The sequence below is a fragment of the Microcebus murinus genome, chromosome 1, assembly GCF_040939455.1.
Source record: "Microcebus murinus isolate Inina chromosome 1, M.murinus_Inina_mat1.0, whole genome shotgun sequence".
NCBI classification, from domain to species: domain Eukaryota; kingdom Metazoa; phylum Chordata; class Mammalia; order Primates; family Cheirogaleidae; genus Microcebus; species Microcebus murinus.
In genome coordinates, this window is record NC_134104.1 from 108,891,250 (window position 1) to 108,917,597 (window position 26,348).

The 26,348-nt window shown below is 38.6% G+C and overlaps 1 protein-coding gene and 1 pseudogene across 1 annotated transcript; both read left to right on the top strand.

Annotated features, from left to right (window-relative positions):
• The first annotated feature begins 908 nt into the window (after positions 1 to 908).
• TM4SF18 (transmembrane 4 L six family member 18) lies at positions 909 to 19,933 on the top strand. The gene is made up of 6 exons (XM_012782836.3): positions 909 to 1,060; positions 1,155 to 1,349; positions 4,099 to 4,188; positions 9,835 to 9,977; positions 17,278 to 17,458; positions 18,230 to 19,933. Exons 2-6 carry the CDS (start codon positions 1,173 to 1,175, stop codon positions 18,242 to 18,244), a joined length of 606 nt encoding a protein of 201 aa, XP_012638290.1. The 5' UTR covers positions 909 to 1,060; positions 1,155 to 1,172; the 3' UTR covers positions 18,245 to 19,933.
• On the top strand, positions 12,824 to 13,447 carry LOC105881245 (protein lin-28 homolog A pseudogene; annotated as a pseudogene).
• Positions 19,934 to 26,348: the final 6,415 nt, after the last annotated feature.

A 26,348-nucleotide genomic window follows, 5' to 3' on the forward strand; every position in this document is an offset into this window, starting at 1 on the left:
ATTTTGACAATTATGTTCCTATAAGTGCCCTTTTTTGTTATTAATGATGGCTCCCCTGTATTACCAACTGTCCACATGCACCTGACGCTGTGTTTTAATCTCATTTAATCCTCGCATTATCATTCTGAGGAAGGTGCTGTTTTTTAAACCTCCATTTCACAGCTGAAGGAGTTGATACTTAAGGAAGTTAAGTCAAGCAGGATCCCAGGGATGCCAGCAGACAGCAGTGGAGACTAGGTGGAGCAATCCTTGAACTCTTTGCCACTGCTGTCTATGTCGTCTCTAACGTATTAGTGCCCAGACTCCTTCTCATGATCCTTTTCTCAAGTTGTCAGTAATCAGAGGAGACCTGTGCCTCTTTAAATTTAAGGCAATAATTTGGAAGGGAGAATGCCTCAATCCTTGTTTCAAACTCATTGCTAGTAAAGTCTTAACTTACAAAGTAAGAAAGATACGCATTTATTATTTTTCAGTGTTGTAAAGATAATAGATGTGAACTCTTGGAAGGAAAGTTGTACTGTTCTTGTAACAATAAATTCATTAGTTGCTATGCCTTGTTTTTCTCACCCAACAGTCCCTTTCTTAGCTTTTTTTTTTTTTTTTTTTTTTGGTATCCCTTACAGTTGGAATAATGTTTGGTGAATAGTGAGCACATAATAAAGAACACAGTGAAACACAGATAAAGAACGTATAAAGCCAGGACATTTTAACAAACATATCATGCTTTAACATAAGCCGCCTGGCTAGTTTTTTCTTTAGCCCTGTTGTATGAAATTTGCCAGTTCCAGCCCCCACCCCAACTTCCTTTTGAAAACAGGTTCAGGGTTAAGACTTCAGTGCTTTAATCCAGAGGAAAATGACTTATTTTAAAAAGCAGTGAAAAACACCACATTCCTTTGGCACAGGATGAAGACCAGCTCAGCTCTTCAGCCGTTGATCATTGTCTATTGTTCTCTAAACAGTAAACCACTATTTCTCACACGAGATTATCGGCTGCAGTGATATTCCAAGTCCCCGGCTCCTCATGAATATGAAGTGAAGGGCTCTGACCCAGAAAGTGGTAGGTAATCTCAAAAAGAAAAAAAAAAAAAAAAAGGACAGGTAGGAAGAAAAATAGTATTTATGTAATTCTATACCTTTGAAATCTCCTGCAGGTTCTAAGCAGGGCAAAAATGGGGTCTCGGAAGTGTGGAGGCTGCCTAAGTTGTCTGCTGATTCCGCTTGCACTCTGGAGTATAATTGTGAATATATTACTGTATTTCCCAAATGGACAAACTTCCTATGCTACCAGCAATAAACTCACCAACTACGTGTGGTATTTTGAAGGGATCTGTTTCTCAGGTGTCATGGTAAGTGTGATTGTGGAGACTTGGGATCACAGAAGGGGGAGTTGTTATTAAGAGTTCATTTGTAACCTAGTAAACATAATGAATAATGGAAAAATCATTCTACTAATCTTGGGTTTGGGATTTGGAAGATGGGTGGCAGGGAGGGGCAGGTAGTCTGTTAAGATGTGGGGCATAGCTTTGTTTTTGATAAGCTGCTCAGTAAATGCAGCTTCAGCAATGCAGGAAATTAGTCCTAACAAAAGTTTGTGGGACACTGGCCTGTAAAAATATTATATCATTAACCCTGTGTTATTTAAGCTATTTAAGCTATTTGATCTCCAGCAGTATTAGTCTTTTCCAGAGCAGATTTTCTTTCTGTACTCATGATTTCTCTAGCTTGGAGGGGCATTAGGATGGCATGGATAAAGCAGGGACTTGCATTCAAATCTAAGCTCTGTCATTTCTGCCATGAGACCTTTGGAAAGTTACTCAATATCTTTGACCCTCAGTGCCCTCATTTGAAAAATGTGAATAATAACATTTACTTTTCAGGGTAAAATCACATAGATAAAGTGCTCAGCTCAGGACAGAGACTGATCTATAGTAGGTAGCCAGTGACTGTTGTGATTATAGATATTTGGTAAGAATGGTTCATATCATCATTATGAAGGACAAAATAGTCCTACTTTATGCCCCTAATAATGGAGAGGGTTTTTGAAAACTAAATCGAATTATTGGTGGTAAGAATCCATGAATTTTTTCCTGACTACTTTGTGCTCTTTAAAAATAAACAAACTGATAGTAAATCATGTTGGCAACGTAGAGGAAAAGACACTTTTCCTGATCACATCATTTCTAAAAACAACACATTGTGCACTGTAAGCTTACTAGACCACCAGTAATATAAAAAAATATTCATTATGATCTACATCTTTGTGGGTGTTTAATCATTATATTTGAATAGCTATGTTAGAAAGCAGTTTTCATTTAGTTATTGATTTTGCATATTAAATTAGTAAACTTTAAAACATTAATATCCAATGCTAAGTAATATATATATATATATATATAACTAATGTTGGTGCCACAATAAATAAATGCAAATTCTTTGAAGAAGAAGTTTGTATGCTATATCAAGGTCTATGAAAATGCTTATGTCCTTTGACTCAGTAATTCTACATCTGACCATTTATTCTAAGGGAATAATCCAAAACGAGAAAAGAGCTGTGTGCATAGATATTTGTGGTAGCATTATTTATAATAATAAATAACTAGAAGCAGCATCCTAGCAGAGAAGTGGCTAAATAAATTTTGGTACATTCATTTCACAGTGTAATGAAAATTATAATTATGAAGATGTAACAGCATGGAAAATGTATATTATTTCATGTTAAGTGAACAAAGACATGACAAAATTGTGGACAAATTATTATTACAGTTATGTAAAACATGTATGTGAGAAAACACTGGAAATAAATTTGTAAAAATACAGGAGGGTGGTGGCATTAGGTATAATTTGCTTTGATTATTCTTGAGTCCTCTGTATTGCAGTTATATTTTAAAACAAAAAATAAGGCAGTTTCTCTTTCCCACCTGAACGACAGGACTCTGGGATCTAGGTCTAACTTTTTCTACCAATATTGTAATGAAGCTGGTTACTGTTTTTCAGCCTTATCTCATCATCGTTTCCCTTAATATGTAATTGTAATAAATGGAAGAGTGTCAAGGCATAAATAAGATTAAAGCACAATCTATTAAGATTTGTAATAACTAATGGTGTTGAAAGAAGGGGAACATAGGACTTCTTTGCTTATATTTTATGTATTAGTAAAAGTTAAAGCTGGGAAAAGAAACTGTTTTCTATTTTTCAGTTTCAATTTCTAGGAATTATTGAAATATATTATCATAACTGCATCAAATCCTTTTAGGAGAAAGGAGAGGAATATAAATAACTAAATGGACAGAAAAATGAGAGAAAGCTGAAGAAATTTGGAAACTGGAAATATTGGCTACAACAGTAAAACGACAGTGAACTCAGCTTCAGTATTCAGGACTGAAGAGTGAGAGTAAAGGGTAGGGTGGAGAATTTCCACACCTGCCCTCACCACAAATCATAATAGTAAAGGAATACATACTGTTTCCAGAGCTGTAGCCATTTGCTAAAGATACCAAGGGAAGTAGAATGCACTGAATTCTCCCAGTTTATTGGCTTGATACAGACAAAATACACTGAAAAAATTTGAACCTGAGGTAGTTTGAATACATGGAGAAATTGAACTTACTTTAAAGAGATATAGTTTCAGGTTAACCATGCCTCTCACTTCCACTTCGAGGGCAATGAATGGAGAGAGGCTAGCAAACTTCAAACTCTGGCGAATGATTTTCCTTTGTTCTCCACAACTGAGTTAGTAAGAAATGCAGGTTTTGCTGCCCAGGGTGGTATTCCCGTCTCCATACCATTTACTTCTTAATCATTAGCTTTTAATGATTGCTAGCCATGATAATAAGAGCTAATTCTTACCAATCGCTTACTATGAATCAAGCAGTATGCTTGAAATTTTATGTATTTTACCTCATGACAACCCAGTGAGGTGAGCTCTCAACACCATTTTATATACAAGGAATCTCAAGCTAGAAAGTGGTAGAGCTGGGATTCGAACCCGGATCTTCCTGACCCCTGGTCTAAGCTTGGAGACACCATCCTGTGATTGTGAGCACGAGAGTGTAAACCAGCGTTCCACTTCTAACATTTTATCTCATCCATCTGTAGATGCTTATAGTAGCAGCAGTTCTTCTTGTACTGGAGAATGATAACAACTACAAATGCTGCCAGAGTGAAAACTGCAGCAAAAAATACATGGTAAGAGCAATAATGTTTTGAGGATGATTGAGTGGGCCCCAGCTTTCTTTCCTCTCACTCAAAAACACAAAAATATTGACACTCTTGTGCCCTCTTGATGTAACCAAGAGTTTACTTTAGAGATCATCTGCCATTTTGCTTGTGGTCTTTCCTCCACCTTTGTTCTGCTGATGCACTTCCAGAGATTCAGGATTTAAAGATACATACAATTAGGAAATAATACTACTTTTTCCTAACTGGGCTTCTATTTGTCTATTGTTTCCCTTATCTCCTTTACTGATGACTAATTTACATACAGAAAATAGCATCTGTTAAAAGTATACAATTTCACTAGTATTCACAGTTGAATACACCTATGAAACCACTATCACAATCAGGATACAGAACATTTCCATCACCCCCCAAAAGATTGACCTTTGACCTGCTTTTTGTCATGCTAGATTAGTTGGTATCTTATATAAATGAAATCATACAGTATTTGTCTTTATCCGGCTTCTTTCACCCAGCACAATAATTTTTAGACTAATCCATGCTGTTGGGTGTGTACATGATGTACATTTTTTTAATTGGAACTTTAAAAATAATTAAAACAGAACAAGGCAGATTTATACAATTGCATTTTCTAAGCCTGTGCTTCTGCATTTCTACCATTCTTCTTCTCCTCCTCCCCCCTACTCATTACTTACTTACATAGCAATTTGTATTTCTTTCACATTGCCCTGTGAATTAAGTAATGGTTACTCCTGCGTTATAGATGAGGCAGGTGTGGCTCAAAGAGAACAAGTGATTATTAACTAGGAGCAGCTTTACCACGAAGTCTACAGGTATTCTTTGCAGCAGTGGTTCCATGTGTAGTTCCAAGTGATGCACATTGTAATCACCTGGGAGCTTGGAAAAATACTAATTCCTGAATCCCAATCCCAGAATCCCTGATTTAGTTGGTCTGAGCATGGATATGATTTTAAATCTCCCCAGGAGATAGATTTTAATGTGTAGCCAAGATGGTATGGCCAACTTTCTTTGATGCCCTTGAAAAATTATAGTTGCTGAATTTAGCACTGTGTACCTGGTGGAGAATTGAAAATTAGAAATATGCTCCTCATGTATGTGCATATGCGTGCGCGTGTGCCCGCTCGCGTGTATATGTGTGTGTGTGTGTGTGTCTGTCTGTCTCTGTGTGTGTGTTCTTAACCGATTAACTCAGACATCTTCCAACAGCTACTTACATAATACTTAAGGAAGAGCTTTCTAAATTTCCTAGGTGAAGCAATGAATTCAGGTATACATTTAAGCTATGATACTCAGGGAATTTCTAGAAAACAAATATAAGTGCTATTAAGTATATAATAAAAATCAACATGTTCTATTTGCCTTAACTCACTATTAGCATCCTGGTACAAATAGATTCCAGAAATAGTCTGAGCAGAGTCTTACAATCAGCTTTAAATGAGATGACTGACACCTCTTTAGGAAGAGCAGGAGGAAGGAAGAAAGCATTCCCTGTTTGGCCTTTCCAAGGTGGGCTCTAGAATAGAGGTGCTAATTCATATGCCCCCAGGAGCCAAATAGTGATGTAAATGAAAGAAGTGCACCTGGTAGGCATTAGAGTACAATTTTCACTTAAGGAGGAAAGGGAGCTGCTACTCAAGTGCAGCCTATTTTTACCAGGATAAAATTGTACTATAATTCTCAGTTTTCTGTAGAGAGTAGAAATACGGATTTTTATGTAAGACTTCTCAATTATAAAATATTGGTAATTAATCCTCTTTTAAAGCAAATAAAGCACATCTTGCAGGCCAAATTTGAGTCTGCACCAGTTTGTAACTTCTGAAGCTCTGGAATGCAAATTAACCACTTTGGTAAGGCACTCACCAGCCTTGAAACCTTGCCCACAGCCGGCAGGCATAGTCTGCAGGATAGTTTGTGCTGTGCATTGACAACGAATCTGTTTTGCTCTTGTGTGATGAGGAAAGCTTTAAAGCACTGAAAGCTTGTTTTACTTTACAGGCAGCTTTACTTGTAATGTAAATCAGAATAGGTAACATATACATGTATGTTTTCATTACATTATTTTTAAATGTTCACAATTTTATTTTGATAAATGAAAAATTAGAAAAGTCATATCATGGCTGTTGGCTAAAGTCGCTGTGCGAGTTCATCTGCGGCTATCAACTATAGTCGATGCTCGTACTGAAGTGGTTAATTCCCTGCTTTGTTGCTATCTGTTATGATGTGAATGTCTCCTTCCAAAATTCATATTGAAACCTAATCTGCATTGTGGTGGTATTAAGAGGTAGAACATTTTGGGAATTGATTAAGTTATGAGGGCTCTTTCCTCATCAATGAGATTAGTGCCCTTATAAAAGGGGGTACTTGCCCCTTTCTATCATGTGAGGACACATAGAAAGAGCATCATCTATGAAGAACAGGCCCTTACCAGACACCAAATTGGCCAATGCCTTGATCTTAGACTTCCCAGCCTCTAGAATTGTGAGTAAAAACGTTCTTTTGTTTATAAATTACCCAGTCTAAGGTATTTTGTTATAGCAGTAGGAACTGACTAAGACACTATCCATTCCTCTATGGGTCTGGTATTCTGCCAAAATTCTTGGGCAATTATCCCTGGAAAGCAAATAATGGCCAAATAAGGGCACTTGAAATAATAGCTAATATCTTTATTATACTTTAATTTTTGAACAGCCCTGCTACATAGGTGCTATTGTTATCTATATCCTCTATAGTTTACAGACAATGAAACTATGACTCAGAGATTTATTCTCACTTTATTTGGAGGCTTACCTTGATTGTGCAATGGTGTCTGCTCATTTGATGGAAATTTGTGTGTTTGTGTTGTATACATACATATATGCTATGGTTGCTAATTTTCTCCAAATGAAGAAATTTTGTAGATCTTCCCAGTGAACTTCTTAAGGGTACACTTGGTAAACAAGGATCTCTATCTTTTTGAAATATTTTTCTTCTATTTTCAAAGTTGGTATTGGTGAATAGGCAATTTTTTTTATAAAGTATAACTAACAGTAAAAAAAAATAGTAGCTCTGTTTATCTCCTGCCATGAGCAAAACTTTATTCAAATCAATGAGAATTATAATTTCAAAGAGCATTTAATCATATGTGAAGAGGCCAATGAAATAATATCAAATAAGAAAAAAAGCAGAATTATTATTTTCTTCTTTGTATTTTTAAAATATTTTTTAACCAATTTTCCATAGAGAGGATGTATTAATGCTATAATCAGTGAAATAATTTTAAACAAAGAAATGTAATTCAAGATGATTCTTATGCCTAAAATCACAAGTTCATTGTTCTCATCTTTTCTTTCTCAGTTTTTGGACTTGCTATCCACTGGCTACTACACGATACAGTTTGGCTGCCTACTCTCACCTTAAAATCACTAGTTTTAAAACTAAATTAATTTTCCCCCAAAACTAAACTACCCTCCTTGGCATCCCTATTTTTGTCTCCTCATCCAAGGCCCAACTCTGCATTTTTATTTTTCAGTCCATCTCCAGCTACTTATTTCCTCCTTAATGTGTTTTCCTCAAGCTGCGTGTCTTTGTCACCTCACTTGCAGGTGTCTCCACGTGGAATCCTTATCTTCAGGGTCTCTTACTTCCAGCTGGTGTGACCACTGCCAGGGAATCTTACAAAAGCACATTGTGGTCACGCCACTTCCCTGCTCAAAGGCCAATTACACGATTTGTTGGAAAAACAGCTTATTTCAGGTCTAGGGCAGGGTAAGTTCCAAGTGAAAATGGAACATTTTGTTCCAGAAAACAAGGAAATGTTCAGAGTGATAGGGGTGTGTAAAAGGACACAGAAGTTGACTTAAAGGGATGTTCCCAGAGACCAAATCTGGGCCATTTGGACATGTGAAAGAATCATAGCAGTTATAGAGTAAAGGATTTCCAATTAGAAAGTTCATGGGTCCACAATAATACAGAAAGAGAGAGGCAAAAGAGAGAGAAATGGGAAATGGAAGTTCTTCTGAGCAGAAAAATTATAACTTATAAATACAAAGAAATGATAGAATTATAAAAGCAATAGGTTGCAACCCCTAGTGTGATCACTGGTAATCAATGAAAATGAGGATCATCGATGGATGCTAAACCCATCAGTTGAAATGTTGTTAGAGAAAGGATTGTGACAATGTCTCAAAGTATTACCTTGCCAGTTATTTACTAATTGCAAAGTGGGATATGTACCTTTACAGGGGCAATATCTGAGGACACCCTTAACCAAAAGACCAAACTTAGAACCACCCATTGCATGGGAGGCCCACAATGTACACCACACCAATCAACTATTCTTGCCAAAATGTTTGAATCTAAGTGTGAGAAAATAATCACAAAAGCCCAGAATGAGGTACATTAAACAAAATGACTGACTGTAATTCTTCAAAAATATCATGATAAACAAAAAGGCAGAGAGACTAGTATAAATTAAAGGAAACTAAGCGACATAACTTTTCGAACAAAGCCTTATTGGACCTGTACAAAAAAGGTAAAACTAGTTACAAAATAATAGAATATTTTTATTCTTAGGAAATGTATGCCAATATATTTAGGGGTGACATAGCATAATGTCTTCAGTCTATTTTCCAATGGTTCAGCAACGAAAATGTGTAAATAAATAATATGTATATATACACATATACATATATATGTACATTTGCATGAATATATATACACATGTATACATGCACACACAGAGTACAAACGAAGATGGTAAAATATTCACAATATGTGATTCTAGGTAAAGGGTATACAATAGGAGCTCACTGTACTATACATTCAAGTTTTTATAGATTTGAAAATTTTTTAGTAAAAGGCTATGAGGAGAAAAGCCCCTTGCCCTGAAGGATGGCCTTGATGTGGCACTCAAGGCCATCTCTGGCCCAGGTCCATCAAGCTGTACCCACTTTGTAAGCTACTCAAAGGCTGGATTATGTCCTTTCAGCCCTGTTTTCCCAGCACCTTGGCAACCTATCTTTAAAAGCTTCTCCCCTCACTCCTCTAAATGAACCTCTCTTAAATCAGACCAATCTGCCTACTGTCTCACAACTCTGCTTGCACTGATCTGCCTGTGAATATCACTCATTCTCTCTACTCTCTTCCTCATCAATCCCATCCTCACTTGAATATGAATGTAAATATCCTGGCTAGCATCTGCTATTTCCTCTATTTCCTCTATTCCTGTATATGAAGATATTAAAATATCCTCACAAGAGAAAAGCAGGGATCATTTTTGTAAATTTTAGAGAACTTACCCTACCTAGAAAATAACAGGTCTTCAGTAAATACTTATGGATTGATTGATCATGTCCCTTCACTGCATTTCTGTAAGAAGTGACCATTATTTTGATACCAAAATTCCAGGAAAAAATGAAGAAACTTAGTAAATTACCTTCTTCCCTCTATGTGGTACCAAAAAAAAAGTCATTTAAAAATGTATTTTTTAAGCTCAAATAGGTTTGGATCAAGTTTTTCCATTTTTATGTGGGCATTTGGTATTACCTAGATTGCAGTAGGCTTGGATGAATAGGGGAACATACCTATTGGATAATTTATCCACAATATCCCCTTGTCTCATTCTATGGCACTAACCTTCTTCTATGTTTAATTTAGACACTGCTGTCGATCATCTTTTCTGCCCTTGGAATTGCTTTTTCTGGATACTGCCTGGTCATATCTGCTTTGGGTCTTGTCCAGGGCCCATACTGCCACACCCTCAATGGCTGGGAGTATGCCTTTGAAGGCACTGCAGGACGGTAAGGAATAACCCCCCAAACTAAGGAGGTCAGAAAATCAGAAACTCCTGGGTCCATGCTCATGCCCCTTCTCCATGATCATATTGGGGTTTTACACGGCTACATTAGTGTAGGATTTTCCTATTAGTTTACCAATATACAGACCAATTTGTTCTTGCACAGATTTTTGTTTAGGTGTTTTTTTCCTCTAGTCTGTCAGTGCTATGTGCATCCAATATCTTATTGGATGTGATGGAGATACCAAATGAAAGATGTGTTTTCTCCTATACTCTTTATTAGAGCTTTATGGTTATTGTGGTCTGGCGACTGCTGGAGCTTGTGGCCTGAGTGGTTCCAGCAGCTCAGTCTTGTTTTATGTCCAGGTTGGATGTGTGGTCTGTTACAGACGTGAATGGGATTGGCTGGGAGAGAATCATGGTGCTCTTGGATAATGCCACTTGGGGCTATAGCAGCAGGGATGACACAGAGGTAGAACCAGGCAGGGTGAGTGGGGAGGTGCTATCTGAGATCCAGGAATATGATGAGGGGCAGGGGTTAGTGGAAGGAGCCAGGAGCTTATCTAGCTTATACTAAGGAAGAGTCTAAATAGATAGTCTTGCTCAGAAGGCTGGCAGTTAAGTCAGATGTTGAGCAACCCAATCCTGCTTCTCAGAATGCCTCACACTGGCCTTGTACTGGGCTTATTGGGTTACCAGTACTTGCAGAAACAGCTCAGGAGGTAGCAGGGCCCAGAAAGACATATAGGAGAGGCCCATTGCATCTCTGCTTGTCTTTATCCCATGCTCAGAGTTCTAATGGAATACAATGAAGGAGTGTCTATACCACTTTATGGGGGAGTTACATTTTCTTCTCAAATGTCCATGACTGGCTCCATTGTTCAAGAGCTGTGTCTATCTGAGGTCCTATGTGTGTGCGTAGGCTTGCATAGCAGAGCTGTTTCTGTGCCTATAGCTGCCTTCATCCTGAAGGTTCCACAAGGTGCCACATGCTATTGACCTTTTTTAGTAAGCAGTGCTCTCCCTTAGGTCAGGAAAACCTAGACAATAACCTTAGGCCTTCTTGAGCAATTGGAGGAGACACTCCTGCGGGACTGAAAGGACTCAGGAAAGAGGACCCTAATGTAGAAATTCCCACTGGGTACAAAAGACCCCTTTTTATTTTGTCATCCCCTGTACTTTTCCCTACCCCAAAACCAAAGAAGCCTCCCCCTCAAGGTGTGACTCTCAGGCTGCCCACATGTCTCTCCATTATTCCTCTCCATTATTTAAGCTGTCCTTGGTGTTTGTCTTCACCCATTTTCATCTACATAAAAATGTTTCAAGGCGAAGCATTATTTGGAGGCCACACGGGGAAGCCAAGTCTCTGGTCTCCTACAGAATTTTCTAAGGCTTGGCAAATGGAGGGCGGAGCAGGTAATGATATTGAAGTTGTGCATATCAGTTATTTATTTGCATAGTTATTCAGTAAATATTGAGCACTGACTATGTTCATGCCTTGGGCTAATTGCTATAGAATCAGAGATAAACTGTGCAGATTCTCCTTCCTTCTAGAAACTCACACAGACCTGGCAGAACATTCTGCTAAGATGGAAGGAAGCCTTAGGGTGAACAAACATTGCTCTTGCAGCACAGGTCTTTGATGCTTATAGATCAGCATTCAAGTCCCCCTCTCCTACTTATAAGCTATATGACCATAGACAAATATCTGAATATCTCTAAGCCTCTGTAAGTCAGGAATACTAATCATTTCTACCCCACAGAATTTAGAATTACATGGAAGTAATGAACAAATGAGATATAATAAATTCTTATGGCATGCCAGTTTTTATTATTAACATTGTTACCCCGTGTACCTCTTCAGGACATGTGATATTCTCTACCTGCCTGCAGGTGGCCAGTAGATTTAGCCATTGGCATGGTGACTGAAGGGGATCCTGAATTAGTTTTCATTCAACCAATACTTGTTGATCTTTACAATATGTCAGGCATGACCTTAGATGTTAGACCTGGCCATTCAGAGATGGATAAAACACAGGCAGCGCTCTCAGAGTACACAGTCTGCTAAGGAAATAGAAACAGGTGAAGATATCAATGATACAGATGTTTCGATACAGAAAGAATTATTACTACAACAAATGCGGTAAACGCTGTGATAGAGCTGTGGGTGGAGGTGGGGGAGGAGGCGTGGGTGTCAGGGCAAGGTTCTCCATTCTTTCCTGTCCCTGCTAGTGCATTTGTGACTCCCCACAGTTCACAAGAAGAATAAACAATACCATAGTCTGGGAGAAAAACAGAAGCCCTGCAAGTCATCTTGTTTTAAAGTGTTGGATGATCTGTGCAGAGCAGGTACTGAGAACAGGCTAGAGTAGGAATCTGGAGAGACTGGCTTCCCTGGTGGCTGCGACTAAGTTAGGAATATTGACGGGGTATAAGATGGGTCTAGGGAAATTTTAACAGAAAACCACATCTGTAATATGCTCACAGATTCCAAACCATTTTTATACACACTCTTACCAAATATTCCCAATAACCCTGGGTTAGGTATTTTAACCCCATTATCCAGATAATACTCTGGAAACCGCAGGGGTAAAGTCCCTTGCCTGGATCCTACAGATCCAGTTCTGACTTCATATTCAGTGCTCTTTGCCATTAGAGATCAGGGCCATCAGCAATATCAAGAAATTCTTAGAGTGCCTTTTGTTTCCCGGAGCATTAAAGAATAGGAAATAAAGAAAGGGAGAAAAAGGAAGGGAGTAGCTTCTCCGAACCACCCCTTTGCCTCCGGACTTCTCTGGGGCCAGCAGCTGCCTGAGCAGGCGCCAGGGCCCGTGGGCTCAGCCAACGACCATGGGCTCCGTGTCCAACCAGCAGTTTGCAGGTGGCTGCGCCAAGGCTGCGGAGGAGGCGCCCGAGGAGGCGCCGGAGGACGCAGCCCGGGCTGCTGACGAGCCGCAGTTGCTCCATGGTGCCGGCATCTGTAAGTGGTTCAACGTGCGCATGGGGTTCGGCTTCCTGTCCATGACTGCGGCGCCGGGGTCGCCCTCGACCCCCTTGTGGACGTCTTTGTGCACCAGAGTAAGCTGCACATGGAAGGCTTCCGGAGCCTGAAGGAGGGTGAGGCAGTTGAGTTCACCTTTAAGAAGTCTGCCAAGGGCCTGGAATCTATCCGAGTCACTGGACCTGGTGGGGTGTTCTGTATCGGGAGTGAGAGGCTGCCAAAGGGGAAGAACATGCAGAATCGCAGATCAAAAGGAGACAGGTGCTACAACTGTGGAGGTCTAGACCATCATGCTAAGGAATGCAAGCTGCCACCCCAGCCCAAGAAGTGCCACTTCTGCCAGAGCATCAGCCACATGGTAGCCTCGTGTCCACTGAAGGCCCAGCAGGCCCCTAGCGCACAGGGAAAGCCAGCCTACTTTCGGGAGGAAGAAGATCCACAGCCCTGCCCTGCTCCCAGAGGCCCAGAATTGAGCCATAGTGGGTGGGGGCTATTCTTTTGCTATCAGGAAGTTTCAATGAGCAGCAGAGTGAAGAAAGTGGGGATAGGGTGGGTTGGGGGTGGTTGGCACTGCCATGTATCTCAGGCCGGGTTCATGGCATCACCCCTTCTTCCTTCTTGGTCGGGGGAAAGGGTGAGGCAAAGGAACCCTACCCATGCTCTATCCAAATGCAAGGGAGGACTTTATGGGGAAATCACCCTAGAACCTGAATGCTTTATCTGAGACTCCATCCCCGAATCTCTAGCTTTTGAAAGTGGCCTGGATAGGAAGTTGTTTTCCTTTTAAAGAAGGATATGTAATAATATAATGCCCATGCCAGAGTGAAACGATTAAGTACAAGACCGGAGTAATGGACCCCACCCATAAGCCACTACATTCTGTGGGAGGGAATCTCAGGAGTAAGGCAGGGTTTTTTCCATATCTTGTATTCTTATACCCATTCTTGAGATAGGGTGCTGGGAACTATCCCAAGTGATGGGTAGTGATGACAGGCAGAAAGGGTGGTTGGGGGAACAGCTGCAGACCTGCTGCTCCTAAGCTCACTCCCACCCCATTCCGGGCCAATGTGATTTTATTTATTTGCTCCCTTGGATAACTGCACCTTGGGTCCCACTTTCTCCAGGATGCCAACTGCACTAGCTGTGTGTGAATGACGTATCTTGTGCATTTTAACTTTTTTTTCTTAATATAAATATTCTGGTTTTGTATTTTTGTGTATTTTAATCTAAGGCCCTCATTCCTGCACTGTGTTCTGAGGTACATGAGCAATCTCAGGGATAAGTTCGGCAGCATCTCCAGGTCTGCACAGCAGGAATGGGTTTTGTTGTTTTTATCACCATAGAGAGCAACTATTTGGAGTGCACAGCCTATTGAACTACCTCATTTTTGCCAATTAGAGCTGTCTTTTCTGCCATAGTATCTACTTGAAACCCCTTCCACCTTGAAAACGTTTCATGGGAGACTAGGTTCTAACTGGGTTGCCCCGTGACTTGATCGCCTTCTACTGGAAGATTAGAAATTAGTCTAAACAGGAAAAAGTGCTGCAGAGAGGTTAGGAAAGGCTGGGCTAGGTGGAAGGCCCAGAGAGGAAGTCAAGGTTAGGTGAGGGTTGTCTAATCCTAGGGCACAGGACATGCTTTACATACTCGATCCATCCTTCACTGGGTTTGGCTAGACCTACTCATGCACAACAGCGTGTATGTGTGTTTTTGTAAAAACTGTAAGTTAGTAAGGATAAGTTTTAAGACCAATACCCCTGTACTCATCCTATGCTGTTGAGGGATGGATATATGAATTGAGGACTAAAATCCTTAACCTTTCAAATGTCTTAGGTTCCAGGGAGACCCATAAACGAGGGCCTTTTGTGGTGCCCTGAGCCAGTGTCCTGCCCTGCTGCAGTAGTCATTAATAGTGTCATGGTAGCTGAAGGAGCAAAAGGGGGTTTCGTTTACATGCTGTGAGATCACTGCAAACCTACCTCACTGTGTTGAAACGGGACAAATGCAATAGAATGCATTGGGTGGTGTATGTCTGATCCTGGGTTCTTGTCTCCCCTAAATGCTGCCCCCCTCTAGTTATTGTATTTGTCTGGGCTTTGTAGGACTTTACTGAGTTGGTGATCGCTAGGTGGCCTAGTTTGTGTAAATATAATGTGTTGGTTTTCATGTTCTTTTGGGGTTTTATTGTTTACAAACTTCTTTTTGTATTGAGAGAAAAATAGCCAAAGCATCTTTGACAGAAGGTTCTGCACCAGGCAAAAGGATCTGAAACATTAGTGTGTGGAGGGCCTCTTCTTCAAGTGGGGATCTTGAACACCAACCTTTTTCTTTTGTGTTCCCCATGCCCTGTTTCCTATTTTCCACCAGATCTTCTGTCCTAAAAACTTGTCTCCTACCCTACCCTCTTTCCCATCCCCCCCAAAAGAAAACCTACACACCCACACACATAATGCATTTAATTCTTGGGATGCCTCCACAACTCTTCAATGATTTATGCAAAAATCCTGAAGAAGCTAGGAACCCTCCATCCCTTGTTCCCAACCTCTTAAGTCAAGACCATTTCTTGATGGTAATTCATGCCAAACACTTGAAACAACTGCTGTATTTTGGATGGATCAAACCTACTTAATCTGTAATCTGAAAGTAGAGAGACCCAATTGGGGCCTTCCATATAGAAAGTGAGGGCAGGAGACCAAGAAAGGGATTATGAATGTATATCCAAGTCACTCAGGAAATTTTATTATACAGGTGCAAGAAACTTATGTCAAAGTGGCCACAAGATTGTTTAATAGGAGACGGATGAATGTAACTCCATGTTTACTGCTAGAAACCAAAGCTTTGTGTGAAATCTTGAATTTATGGGGAGGGAGGGAGGGTAGGAAAGCCTGTACTTGTCTGTTCTTTTCCTGATCCCTTCCCCTTATTCCTGAACTGCAGGAGACTGAGCCCCCTTGGGCTTTGGTGACCCCATCCTGGGGTATGTTTATTTGATGGTTGATTTTGCTGTACTGGGTACTTCCTTTCCCATTTTCTAATCATTTTGTAGCACACATGCTGACTCTTTTCCCTTCCTTTCTACTTTCCCTGGGAAAATACAATGAATAAATAAAGACTTATTGGTACTAAAAAAAAAAAAAAAAAGAAAAGGAAGGGAGTAGGAATGAAATGGAGGGGGGAGAAAGAAAAACAAAGAGGAGAGGTGGTGGTGGTGCAGGAGGTCACCTAAGTACAGAATTCATCTCTTTCCACCCCAGGCATGAGCACCCATAGCCACTCGACCGGTACTTGGATTGTCTATGGCTTTTCCAAGAAAAACATCTTGCTGTTGACTTAAGATGTTTATAAACATCTCTGCCCTATAAATGTATTTGACCGTTTTAGCTTGTCCTTTTTTTTTCTCTCTCTCTTTATTTATTTATTTATTTTGGAGAGGACCAGTTCTCCATTTCAATTTAGCTGAACAGAGAAAGCCTCAGCCTTAAGAGAAGTGCTCTTAGCCATGGCAGACCTAGAAGTGAGCAGAAGTCAGGCTGATTCAGCATTTAGGCTGTCTTGAGTGAGAATGGTTTAACTCTCACTTTCCTGTGCTAAACTAGATTGACTGAAAATTTTGATTTGTTGTGTTCTCACTCGATAACCTATATCTTAACGGCTATGAGACTGCAATGTTCTAAAGCTGAGTTTCTCACAATGTGGACCAGAACAACAACAGCAGCAGCACCTGGGAACTGAATCAGAAACTCTGGGGTATGACCCAGCCATCTCTGTATTTTAATAAGCGCTCCAGATAATCCTGATGCAGACTCACATTTGAGAGCCACTGTTCCAAAAGGCTTTGAGACAGGGTTGAGGATTTCTAGCAAGATTTCTCTTTGTTAATTTTATCATGTGTCTGATTTTATGTCCTATGCAAGCTCAACCCTGTCCCTGACAGCCCAGGCCAACCTCTGGACTCCTAGAAAATGGGCTCTTCCTATCTCTCTTGGTATTGACCTGTGCTGCTTTTCATTGCTATTGAACTCTTTGGTGTGTATCTTAACTCCTAATTGAATTGGAATTACCTGTTAAGTGGGAACCACATTTATAAGAAACAAGTGTTTAGCTCAGTGCTATGTATACAATGTGTTCAATATTAGTATCTGAATGATTGTTTAAATATATTAAATTCATATTGCATATTATTATATATTTTAGTCATATATATTCATTTCCCAAACATACAAATATCTGCAGACGTCTTCCTTGGACCAACTATGCAGACTTGGCCATGGGTCTTGTTGATTATTTCTCTCCTCTTTCTCAGTTTCCTTACAGATTCCAGCATGTGGAGTCAGTGCCTGGAACCTGCACATGTAGTAGAGTGGAACATCATTTTATTTTCCATTCTCATATCCCTCAGCGGGCTTCAAGTAATCATCTGCCTCATGAAAGTTGTCATTCTGTTATCCAAGATGCTGTGTGGAAGCTATTCAGTCATCATCCAGGTAACAGATCCTCAGTGGCACCTGTATCTCCTCCATCTTACTCTCACTTCCCAGGACCCAGTGAGTCTTGTTGAGATGTCTCTAGAACGCCACCATTCCCCACCCCCATTTCTACTGCCCTCGTCTTTACTCAAGTTATACTATTTCATTTTTCCCCTGATATCCCAATGTGTCTGTTAGCTTATTTGTATGGATTGAATTAACTCAATAATTGTAAAATACATCCTGTGTTGTATGGCGAACCTGCATAATCGTTAGAATGGCCAACATTTCAGCGTTGTGTAGAGATAATCCAAAGCACAAAGAAGTTTTGGCATTTATCAAGAATTTCACTGATCATGAGCTAATCAATGGTTGAGAACCTTATCCCTTTGAAATTATTTTTTGAATGCTGCTACATTCAACTAATAAATCTTTATATTGAGAGCATTAGTGAGTGGTTTTGAAGAAGAGAGGAAATATGTCCTTGTCCTACTGAACTACTTCTACTTTATCTGTTAAAATACTAATGATAATTTAGTTGTGGTTGAAACTGCTATACCTATTTACCAAGCCCAGAGTGAAGAAAAATCATGAATAAGCTATCTTGTATTTTGTTTAACAACATACAATGTATAATACCATTCATAGCAGTTTCAAAAATTACTCATTTTCCTCTTTAAACATGTTTTGAATATGAAATATAAGTTTAAGTTGTTACTCTGATTATAGATCATTAATCAAGCCAAATTTATAACTTTATTCACTGTGTTTTTCCTTTTTTTTTTATAGCCTGGAATCATTTGAATAAGGACAAAAATATTTTCCATTGTCAAGATATGGCAATCTATCTAAGTCTTATATCAACTGTATAGAGTTGAGGGCAATTTTCAAGTGATCGTGTTTTCTTCATTTGGTTTATTGTGCCCATTTGTGAAATTTGCAGTCCTCACTGAAAGTTCAAATTATGCCACGCTTCTATTTAGAATTTTTTTCCTAAGCAGTATGTACCAGAAATTTCAGAAATGCTTATGTCCTTAATCAAACAAATTCACTTCCAAGAATCTATACTATGGGAATAAATAAGAATATAAGATAAAACTTTCTGCAAACATGTATATTGCAGCATTGTTTAATATTCTGGAAAATTAGAAATACCCCCAAAGGCTAGCTTTAGAGTAAGAATTAAATAAAGAGTGGAGTATACTGTAAATGCTTTCTGATATAAAAAATAAAATAAAATAAAATAAAAAATAAAGAGCGACACATTAGTTATAAAATTATACGGTTATTACAAATGATGTTTTAAAGATTATGAGTAATGCTACATAAAAAGCAGGCTACAAATTTATCTTTACAGTATGAGTAAAACTATTGAAAATGAACATCGAATACTCAAAATTTAGGACAAAAACTACATTTAGAAGGAAATACACCAAAATGTCAACTGTGGTTGATTTGGGTCATAGATGACCCTTCTTCCTACTTTTGTATATTTCCCAAGTTTTGTTTATTGAATATATTTTACCATAACTATTTTTTAAAACTCATAATTTTTACTATTAAAATTTTATATTTTTCCAAACCTTAAAGGCATATGCTCTTACTGCGTTTCCCAACATTGAGTATATGTAAAAATTATGAAATGACATTTCAATCAATATTCAGTGTGGAAAGGGGTGATATAGATAAGCCAAAAAGAGTTTTCTCTACACTTATATAATCTAAACTTTGGTCTTACTTTCTCACTCCTGGTGATGAGTGTGGTGGACTTAATATAAATGAGCAACTGGAGGCATACTCAATGGACTAGAGAAAATTACCACTGACCAGTTGATACCTGGTATATAGGTGCCATGGAGACTTATCAGTACTTATATTTATAAAAATAAAAAGCTAAAATGTAGAACCTTTACAAATTTTCCACCATATATAGCATGACTTCCTTGAGGACAGCAGCCATCTCTTATATTTTTCAATCATCCATAGGGCCAGCACACTGTGGACCCAGCAGGCACTCAGTGTTGAACACTTATGCCAGGCCCTCTGCTCTCTGTGGTTGCTCTGCTGAGTACTGTCTCCATCACAGGTCCACTGGGCCTCAGCACTTCTGCCACTTCCCCATTGACACTGCCAACTACTTGCTCTGTGCCAAAGCCAGACAGTAGACTCAGAGGAAGTGGGGGAGAATGCCTCTCTCCCTGGTGCCTGCTGTGCCAACAGCCCCCTTTAACGCAAGCTGCCCTGTCCACAGCCTTTGCTCAGGGAGCATGCTGAAAACAAACCGTGTTGTATACAACATGACTCCCAATCCCTGGAACCAGCTGACTAAACTGGGACAGGCGCCAGGACCACAGGTAGCCTGTTGTCTTGCTAGTAGCCTCCGACTTAGCCTGGAATGAGACACTGTCCAAACAAGTTTGGCAGTTATTCTGGCTTGAGAATTTGACCGAGGAAGCCAAGATTGAAGCAACCCCTGCATTGCTATCAGAAAAATTATTAAGGATGAAGAAAAAAAACAACATATAGAGCATATCTGGTTCATGTTAATAATGGCGCCAACTGAGAAGAAAGACATGTGAACTTCTGCTCTGGGGGGTTTCTAAAACTGCCTTTGTCCACAATGAACAGTGAAAATGTACATGAGGCCTGGCCTCTGTTCTTGGGTTCCTGAATAGTTTTTCTTCCTTATCATTGTGTGGATCATTTCAGTAAACCCCACCACTAAATCAGTGCATCTCTGTTCATTGCAACCAAAATGACCCAACCAAAGTCTCCCTTTCCAGATGTTGTGTTGGAGGGATCCTAAGACAGAGATGCTTGGGCCCCATTCAGTCTTCTTTTAAAACTCTCCCTCATAACACTCCATTTTATGGAGAACTTAAACATGAAGTCTGTAGGACCTGAGCCAAGAGATAAACCCAAGTTGCAAACACCATGCTATCCTCAGAGTGGCCCCCACCTCACAGCCCAGGGTGTCTCACTCTTCAAGCCCATATGCTCATCATGTCCAGCACCCTCTTTTTTTAAGTTGTCCCAAAGAATCCCCAGCCTTCTTGTAAACAGACTTTTGGCAGATTAACCCCACCAGTTTGTCAGACACATTCAGACTATCTAAACTCTTACCAAGTACTGTGTTGATTGTGAGTAGACGTCAGCTGAATGACTTCACCGCAGCATCGGAAACATCGTCTAATAACAGGGTATAGCTGAATGCACTATTATATCTCTATCAGTAAAATTAAATTTTAATACATCCACGAAAAATTCCATATTTGAAGAGTAATATGCTAATGATGCAATTTTAGGTAAAAAAGCTGAATATAAATGTATGGGTGTAGGTTGAGCCTACATTTTTAAGTAACCATATAATTACATGTAGACATGTACAAACCTTCAGATACATAGACAAAAGACTGAAAAAATATTTAACTGTTAATATTAATAATTATCCCTTGATGATGGGATTATAAGTTATATTTCTTTTCATTACATTGTTCAATATTTTTAAAATTTCCTTTAAAAATGTGTTATGTACTTGGATTTTTTTGAAAAAATAAATGTCCTTTAAAAAGCAAGTGTCCTTAATTCTTCCTATAAAATCCATTTAAGGAGAAAAGATATGCATGTATGTGTGCGATAGCCTCTTATTTTTACCCTTTCTAGAAATAGTTTTTCCATTTCCTAATACTCAGAGAGAGTGTGTTCCCAGCTAGTTCTAATTGAGAATGATTTCTATTTTATCCATTTCTACTCTTGTCACCAAAAATGCAGCACTTGTCAACAAGGCTGAATCAGAAGAACAAGGACAAGTGTTTGGGGGATGTGGAAAGAGATTTTACTTTGCAAAGGAGAAAAAATAGTAAACCTTCTCATCTCAAAATCCAAATTTTCTGCACATAGGCAGAAATACAGAGCTTCTAAAAAGAGAGTTCTCAGCTTCATGCACTTACTGTGGTTAACTATTCTAATTGTACATCTCTGCCAAAGACAAGCCAGCCACCCACCTGGGGGTGCTGGCGCCACCTGGGAGTTCTAACAAAAGACTATATGGAATAGGGTTAATTCAAGGTTACTATTATGAAAACCACAGCTACCTGTATCCAGAAAGACTCCTGCCAGTTCTGCTTCCTGGTTGGTGAGATGAAGCTGGGAATTAGGGATAAGATTCCAGTCCTGGGAGAACTAAGATATCTGAGAGGAAACTAAGATAAGGATCCAAGCCTGAGTGTGTTCAATTGGGCAGGCAGGGCAGGATACACAAACCTGGCAATAAATTTTTTTTACTTTAGAAAGAGCGCTGGATGTGGTACCCGGCTACCTAGGTCAGAGGAAACATCGTGCTCAATTCAAAGAACTTAGCCAATTCACACTAAATGCTTTATCTGGGTTAAGATGAACACACATTACACATTTTATTTCACACCTTCCTAAAATAACACTAAATTTACAATAAAGGTTTTCTAAAGATATAGAACCACAAATATGGGGACAAAAAGAGAGTAGACAATAGATATAAAATTTTAAAAGCTACGAAGCGTATTGATAATAGGTAAGTGACAAAACCAACTCAAGAATCCTGAGCTCAGTGGGGGAAGTTGAAGGCCAACCTGATTTACACCTCGGAGTCCTCAAAGACTCCCAAATTGAAAGCATCAGGTTCCTCCAGACCTGGGAGTAAAGGAAGGCCGTTAAAGCAAGAAGGATTCTGTGAGTCCCTGTATCCCTTCTGCTCTCAATGCTGGTGGCATGGAGAAGTAGCAGATGCCTGAAATTTATTCTCTTCATAGGGTAAAATAGGGGGTATCTCTGATTCAGTAAACATGTGAATGCTACATCAAAATCAGAAGGATTAAGTGACTGGTATATAATGAATGCTGAGATGCTCCTCCCCACTAGACCTTAACCCACTCAGGCCTCAAAAGGCTGGCAGCCAGCCAGAATTTTACCTTCCCAGCTGGGCACCCTCTCTAGGGAGTCTGGCAAGCACAAGAAGAAAAACTTAGATACTGACCATGGCAGGCTAAATAAAACCCTCCCTAAATGCCATGTCCTAATCCCTGTAACCTGTGACTATGTCACACAGGGATGGATTGAAATAGATTTTGCAGGCATGATTGAATTAAGGGTTTTTTTTTTTTTTTAGCGTATTATGGGGGTACAAGTGTTAAGGTTACATATATTGCCCATGCCCTCCTCCCCCCTCGAGTAAGAGCTTCAAGCATGTCCATCCCCCAAATGTTGCACATCTTACTTGTTGTGGTTGTATATACCCATCCCCTCCTCCCCCCTCCCACCCTCCCGACACCTGATAAATGTTACTCCTATATGTCCACTTAGGTGTTGATCCGTTAATACCAATTTGCTGGTGAGTACATGTGGTTGAATTAAGGGTCTTAAACCAGGGAGAGTATCCTGGACTATCCAGGCAAGTCCAGTGTAATCACAGGAATCATAAGAGGGAAACAGTAGCATTAGATTCAGAAAGAGAAGAGGCAAGGACAGAAGCAAGAATTAGAGAGGAGAGAAGTTGCTACACTGCTGGCTTTGAACATGGAGGAGGGGGCACAAACCAAGGAATGCAGGGCCTGAGGAAGCTGGAAAAGATAAGGAAACAGATTCTCACCCAAAGCCTCCAGAAATAATGCAGGCTGCCACCATCTTTGTTTTAGTCCAGTGAAACTGATTTTTGACTTCTGCTCTTTAGAACTGTAAGATAATAAATTTCTATTGTTTTATGTCACTGAGTCTGTAATTATTTGCCACAGCAGCAATAAGAAACGAATATATTGACATTTGGAATTCCTTAATAAATGGCTCACCCACTTCACACAACAGTGGTGTTCAGAGTCAATAAGCCCTATCCTTGCACTAGTTTCCAAAAAGCTTTTTCCTCAGATTATCAAGGGTCCCATACATCTGATGAAAGTCTCTCACATGAAAAATAGAAAGCAAAACAAATCCGTAAAAAGAATAATGTGGAAGAAACAATCTTGGAGAGAAAAAAACTTAAACTATCATTAATATCATCAGAAAGATATAAAAGATTCTCTGTAAATTTATGAAAGAAGATGATAATTCTATTTAAAAAAGGAATGTTCATAGAACAACAACAACAAGAAGAAAGAATTCTTGGAAGTTAAAAATAAGAGAGTATAAATGAAAAACTCAATAGAAGATTTATAAAATGAAGTCAAGAAATCATCCAGAGGCTAGAGCAAAAACAAAGAGATTTTTTTTAAGGGACCAAAATATGAAGAAAATTTAAAGAACCAGTTATTTTAATTAGTCCAACCCCAACTATTAGGAATTTGGAGAAAGAAAGAATTGGAGGGCACGATTCATTGTTTTAAAACTCTGCAGTAAAAAAGGATAGTTCTATAAATCTCAAGAAACAAGAGAACAGGGCACATAGAAAGTACAGGGAATTATATTGGCTTTGGACTTCTGAATAACTAACTTAGCCAAAGTCTGTGGAGCAATGCCTTTAAGATTCTGAAGGAAGAAGTCCTAGTCAGAGCAACTAGGTAGAGAAAAATATAAATGGCATTCAAATTGTAAAGAAAGAAGTCAAACTGTCCCTGTTTGCAGATGACATGATCTTATATATAGAAAAACCTAAAGACTCTACTAAAAAATTCTGAGAACTGATAAATGAATTCAGTAAACTTGCAGAATTACAAAACCAATATACAAAAAATCAGTAGTGTTTCTATACACAAACAAACTAGCTGAAAAAGAAATCAAGAAGGCAATCTGGACTACAATAACTATAAAAAATATACCCAGGAATAAATTTAACCAAGGAGTTGAAAGACCTTTACAAGAAAAACTACAAAACAATGATGAAAGAAACTGAATAGGATACAAATGGAAATTCCATGCTCAAGGATTGGAAAAATTAATATCGTTAAAATGACAATATTGTCCAAGGTAATCTACAGATTCAATGCAATCTCTATCAAAATACCAGTGACATTCTTCACAGAAACAGAAAAAAAAAATTATAAAATTTGTGTGGAAGCACAAAAGACCCTGAATAGTAAAAGCCATCCTGAGCAAAAAGATAAAGCTGAATATATCACACTACCAGAGAGTTATAAAACATACCACAAAGTAGTAACCAAAACACACACATAGACCAGTGGAACAGAATAGAGAACCATGAAATAAATCTACATATTTACAGGCATCTGATTATTGACACAGGTGCCAAGAACACTCATTAGGGAAAGGACACCCTTTTCAATAAATGATGCTGGGTACACTGGATATTCATATGTAGAATGAAACGGGACCACCACCTCATCCCATATATCCGACTCAAAATGGATCAAAGACTTAAGGTAAGAGACAAAGGATACAACTAATAGAAGAAAACATAAGGGAAATATTTCAGGACAGTTGTCTGGGACAAGATTATATGAATAAGACTTCAAAAGCACAGCCAACAAAATAAAAAATAAACAAATGGGATTATACCAAACTAAGAAGTTTCCGTACAGCAAAGAAAACAAACAACATAGTGAAAAGACAACCTACACAATGGGAGAAAATATTTGCCATCTAGTCTTCCAACAGGGGATTAATACCCAGTACATACAAGGAACTCAAACATCTCAATAGAAAAAAAAATCCAATTTAAAAACTGGCAAATGATCTGAACAGATATTTGTCAAAAGAAGACATACAAAGTGACAACAAATATTTGAAAAAAATGCCTAATACCACTAATCATTAAGGAAATGCAAATCAAAATCACAAGGTATCATCTCACCCCAGTCAGGATGACTATTATCCAAAAGACAAAAAATAACAAATTCTGGTGAGACTGTGGAGAAAAGGGAACTCTTATACACTGTTAGTGGGAATGAAAACTAGTACAGCCACAAGTAGAACAGTATGGAAAAGGTACAAATAGAACTACTATACTATCTAACAATCCCACTACTGAGGATTTATCCCAAGGGAAGAAAATCATATTGAAGAAACATCTGCACCCCCATGTTTACTGCAGCACTATTCACAATAGCCAAGATATGGAATCAACCTAGGTATCCAGCAACAGACGAGTAGATAAAGAAAATGTGGTTTATATATAAACCATGGAATACTATCAGCCATAAAGAAGAATGAAATCCTGTCATTCATAGCAACACGGATGCAACTAGAGGACACTATGTTACATGGAATAAAGCCGGCAACAGAAAGCTAAACATTGCATGTTCTCACCCATATGTGGAAGCTAAAAAAAGTTGATCTCATAGAAGTAGAAAGTATAACAGAGGATAAGAGAGTCTGGGAAAGGTAATGAGAAGGGAAAGGCAGGGAGAGATTTGTTAAAGGATACAAGATTACGGCTAGACAGGAGGAATAAGTTCTAGTGTTCTATAACACTGAAGGATAACTATATTTACAATAATATATTACTAAATTTCAAATAGCTAGGAGGAGGACATTGAATATTTCAAACACAAAGGAATGACAGATGTTTGAGGTGATGGGCATGCTAATTACCCTGAGCTGATCGCTATGTATTATATGTATCAAAACATCACTATGTACCACATAAATATGTACAATTATTATTTATCAACTAAAAATAAATAAATAAATTTAAAAAATAAGGATAATAATAGAAGGAACAGAGCCAACAGTTAGTTCTTTCAAAAAAGTATAATATACAAATCTTTAGTGAGATTTATGAAGAAAAAAATCATAAAAATTTATATTAAAAATTAATATAAGACATAACTACCAAAATACCATAGATTTAAAAAAGATGATAAATGGATGTTATAAACAAATTAATGCCAATGCATTTGAAAATGTGCAGAAAATTGGACAATATGCTAGAAAATATAACTTTCTAAAACTGATCATGAAGAAATGAAAATATTAAATAGTTCAA

Excerpts from the sequence above, each read along its gene's own strand:
- TM4SF18 (XM_012782836.3), top strand. The coding sequence starts at position 1,173 with ATGGGGTCTCGGAAGTGTGGAGGCTGCCTAAGTTGTCTGCTGATTCCG. Across the intron at positions 1,350-4,098 it reads TCTGTTTCTCAGGTGTCATG|ATGCTTATAGTAGCAGCAGT; the intron begins GTAAGTGTGATT and ends ATCCATCTGTAG. Across the intron at positions 4,189-9,834 it reads ACTGCAGCAAAAAATACATG|ACACTGCTGTCGATCATCTT; the intron begins GTAAGAGCAATA and ends TGTTTAATTTAG.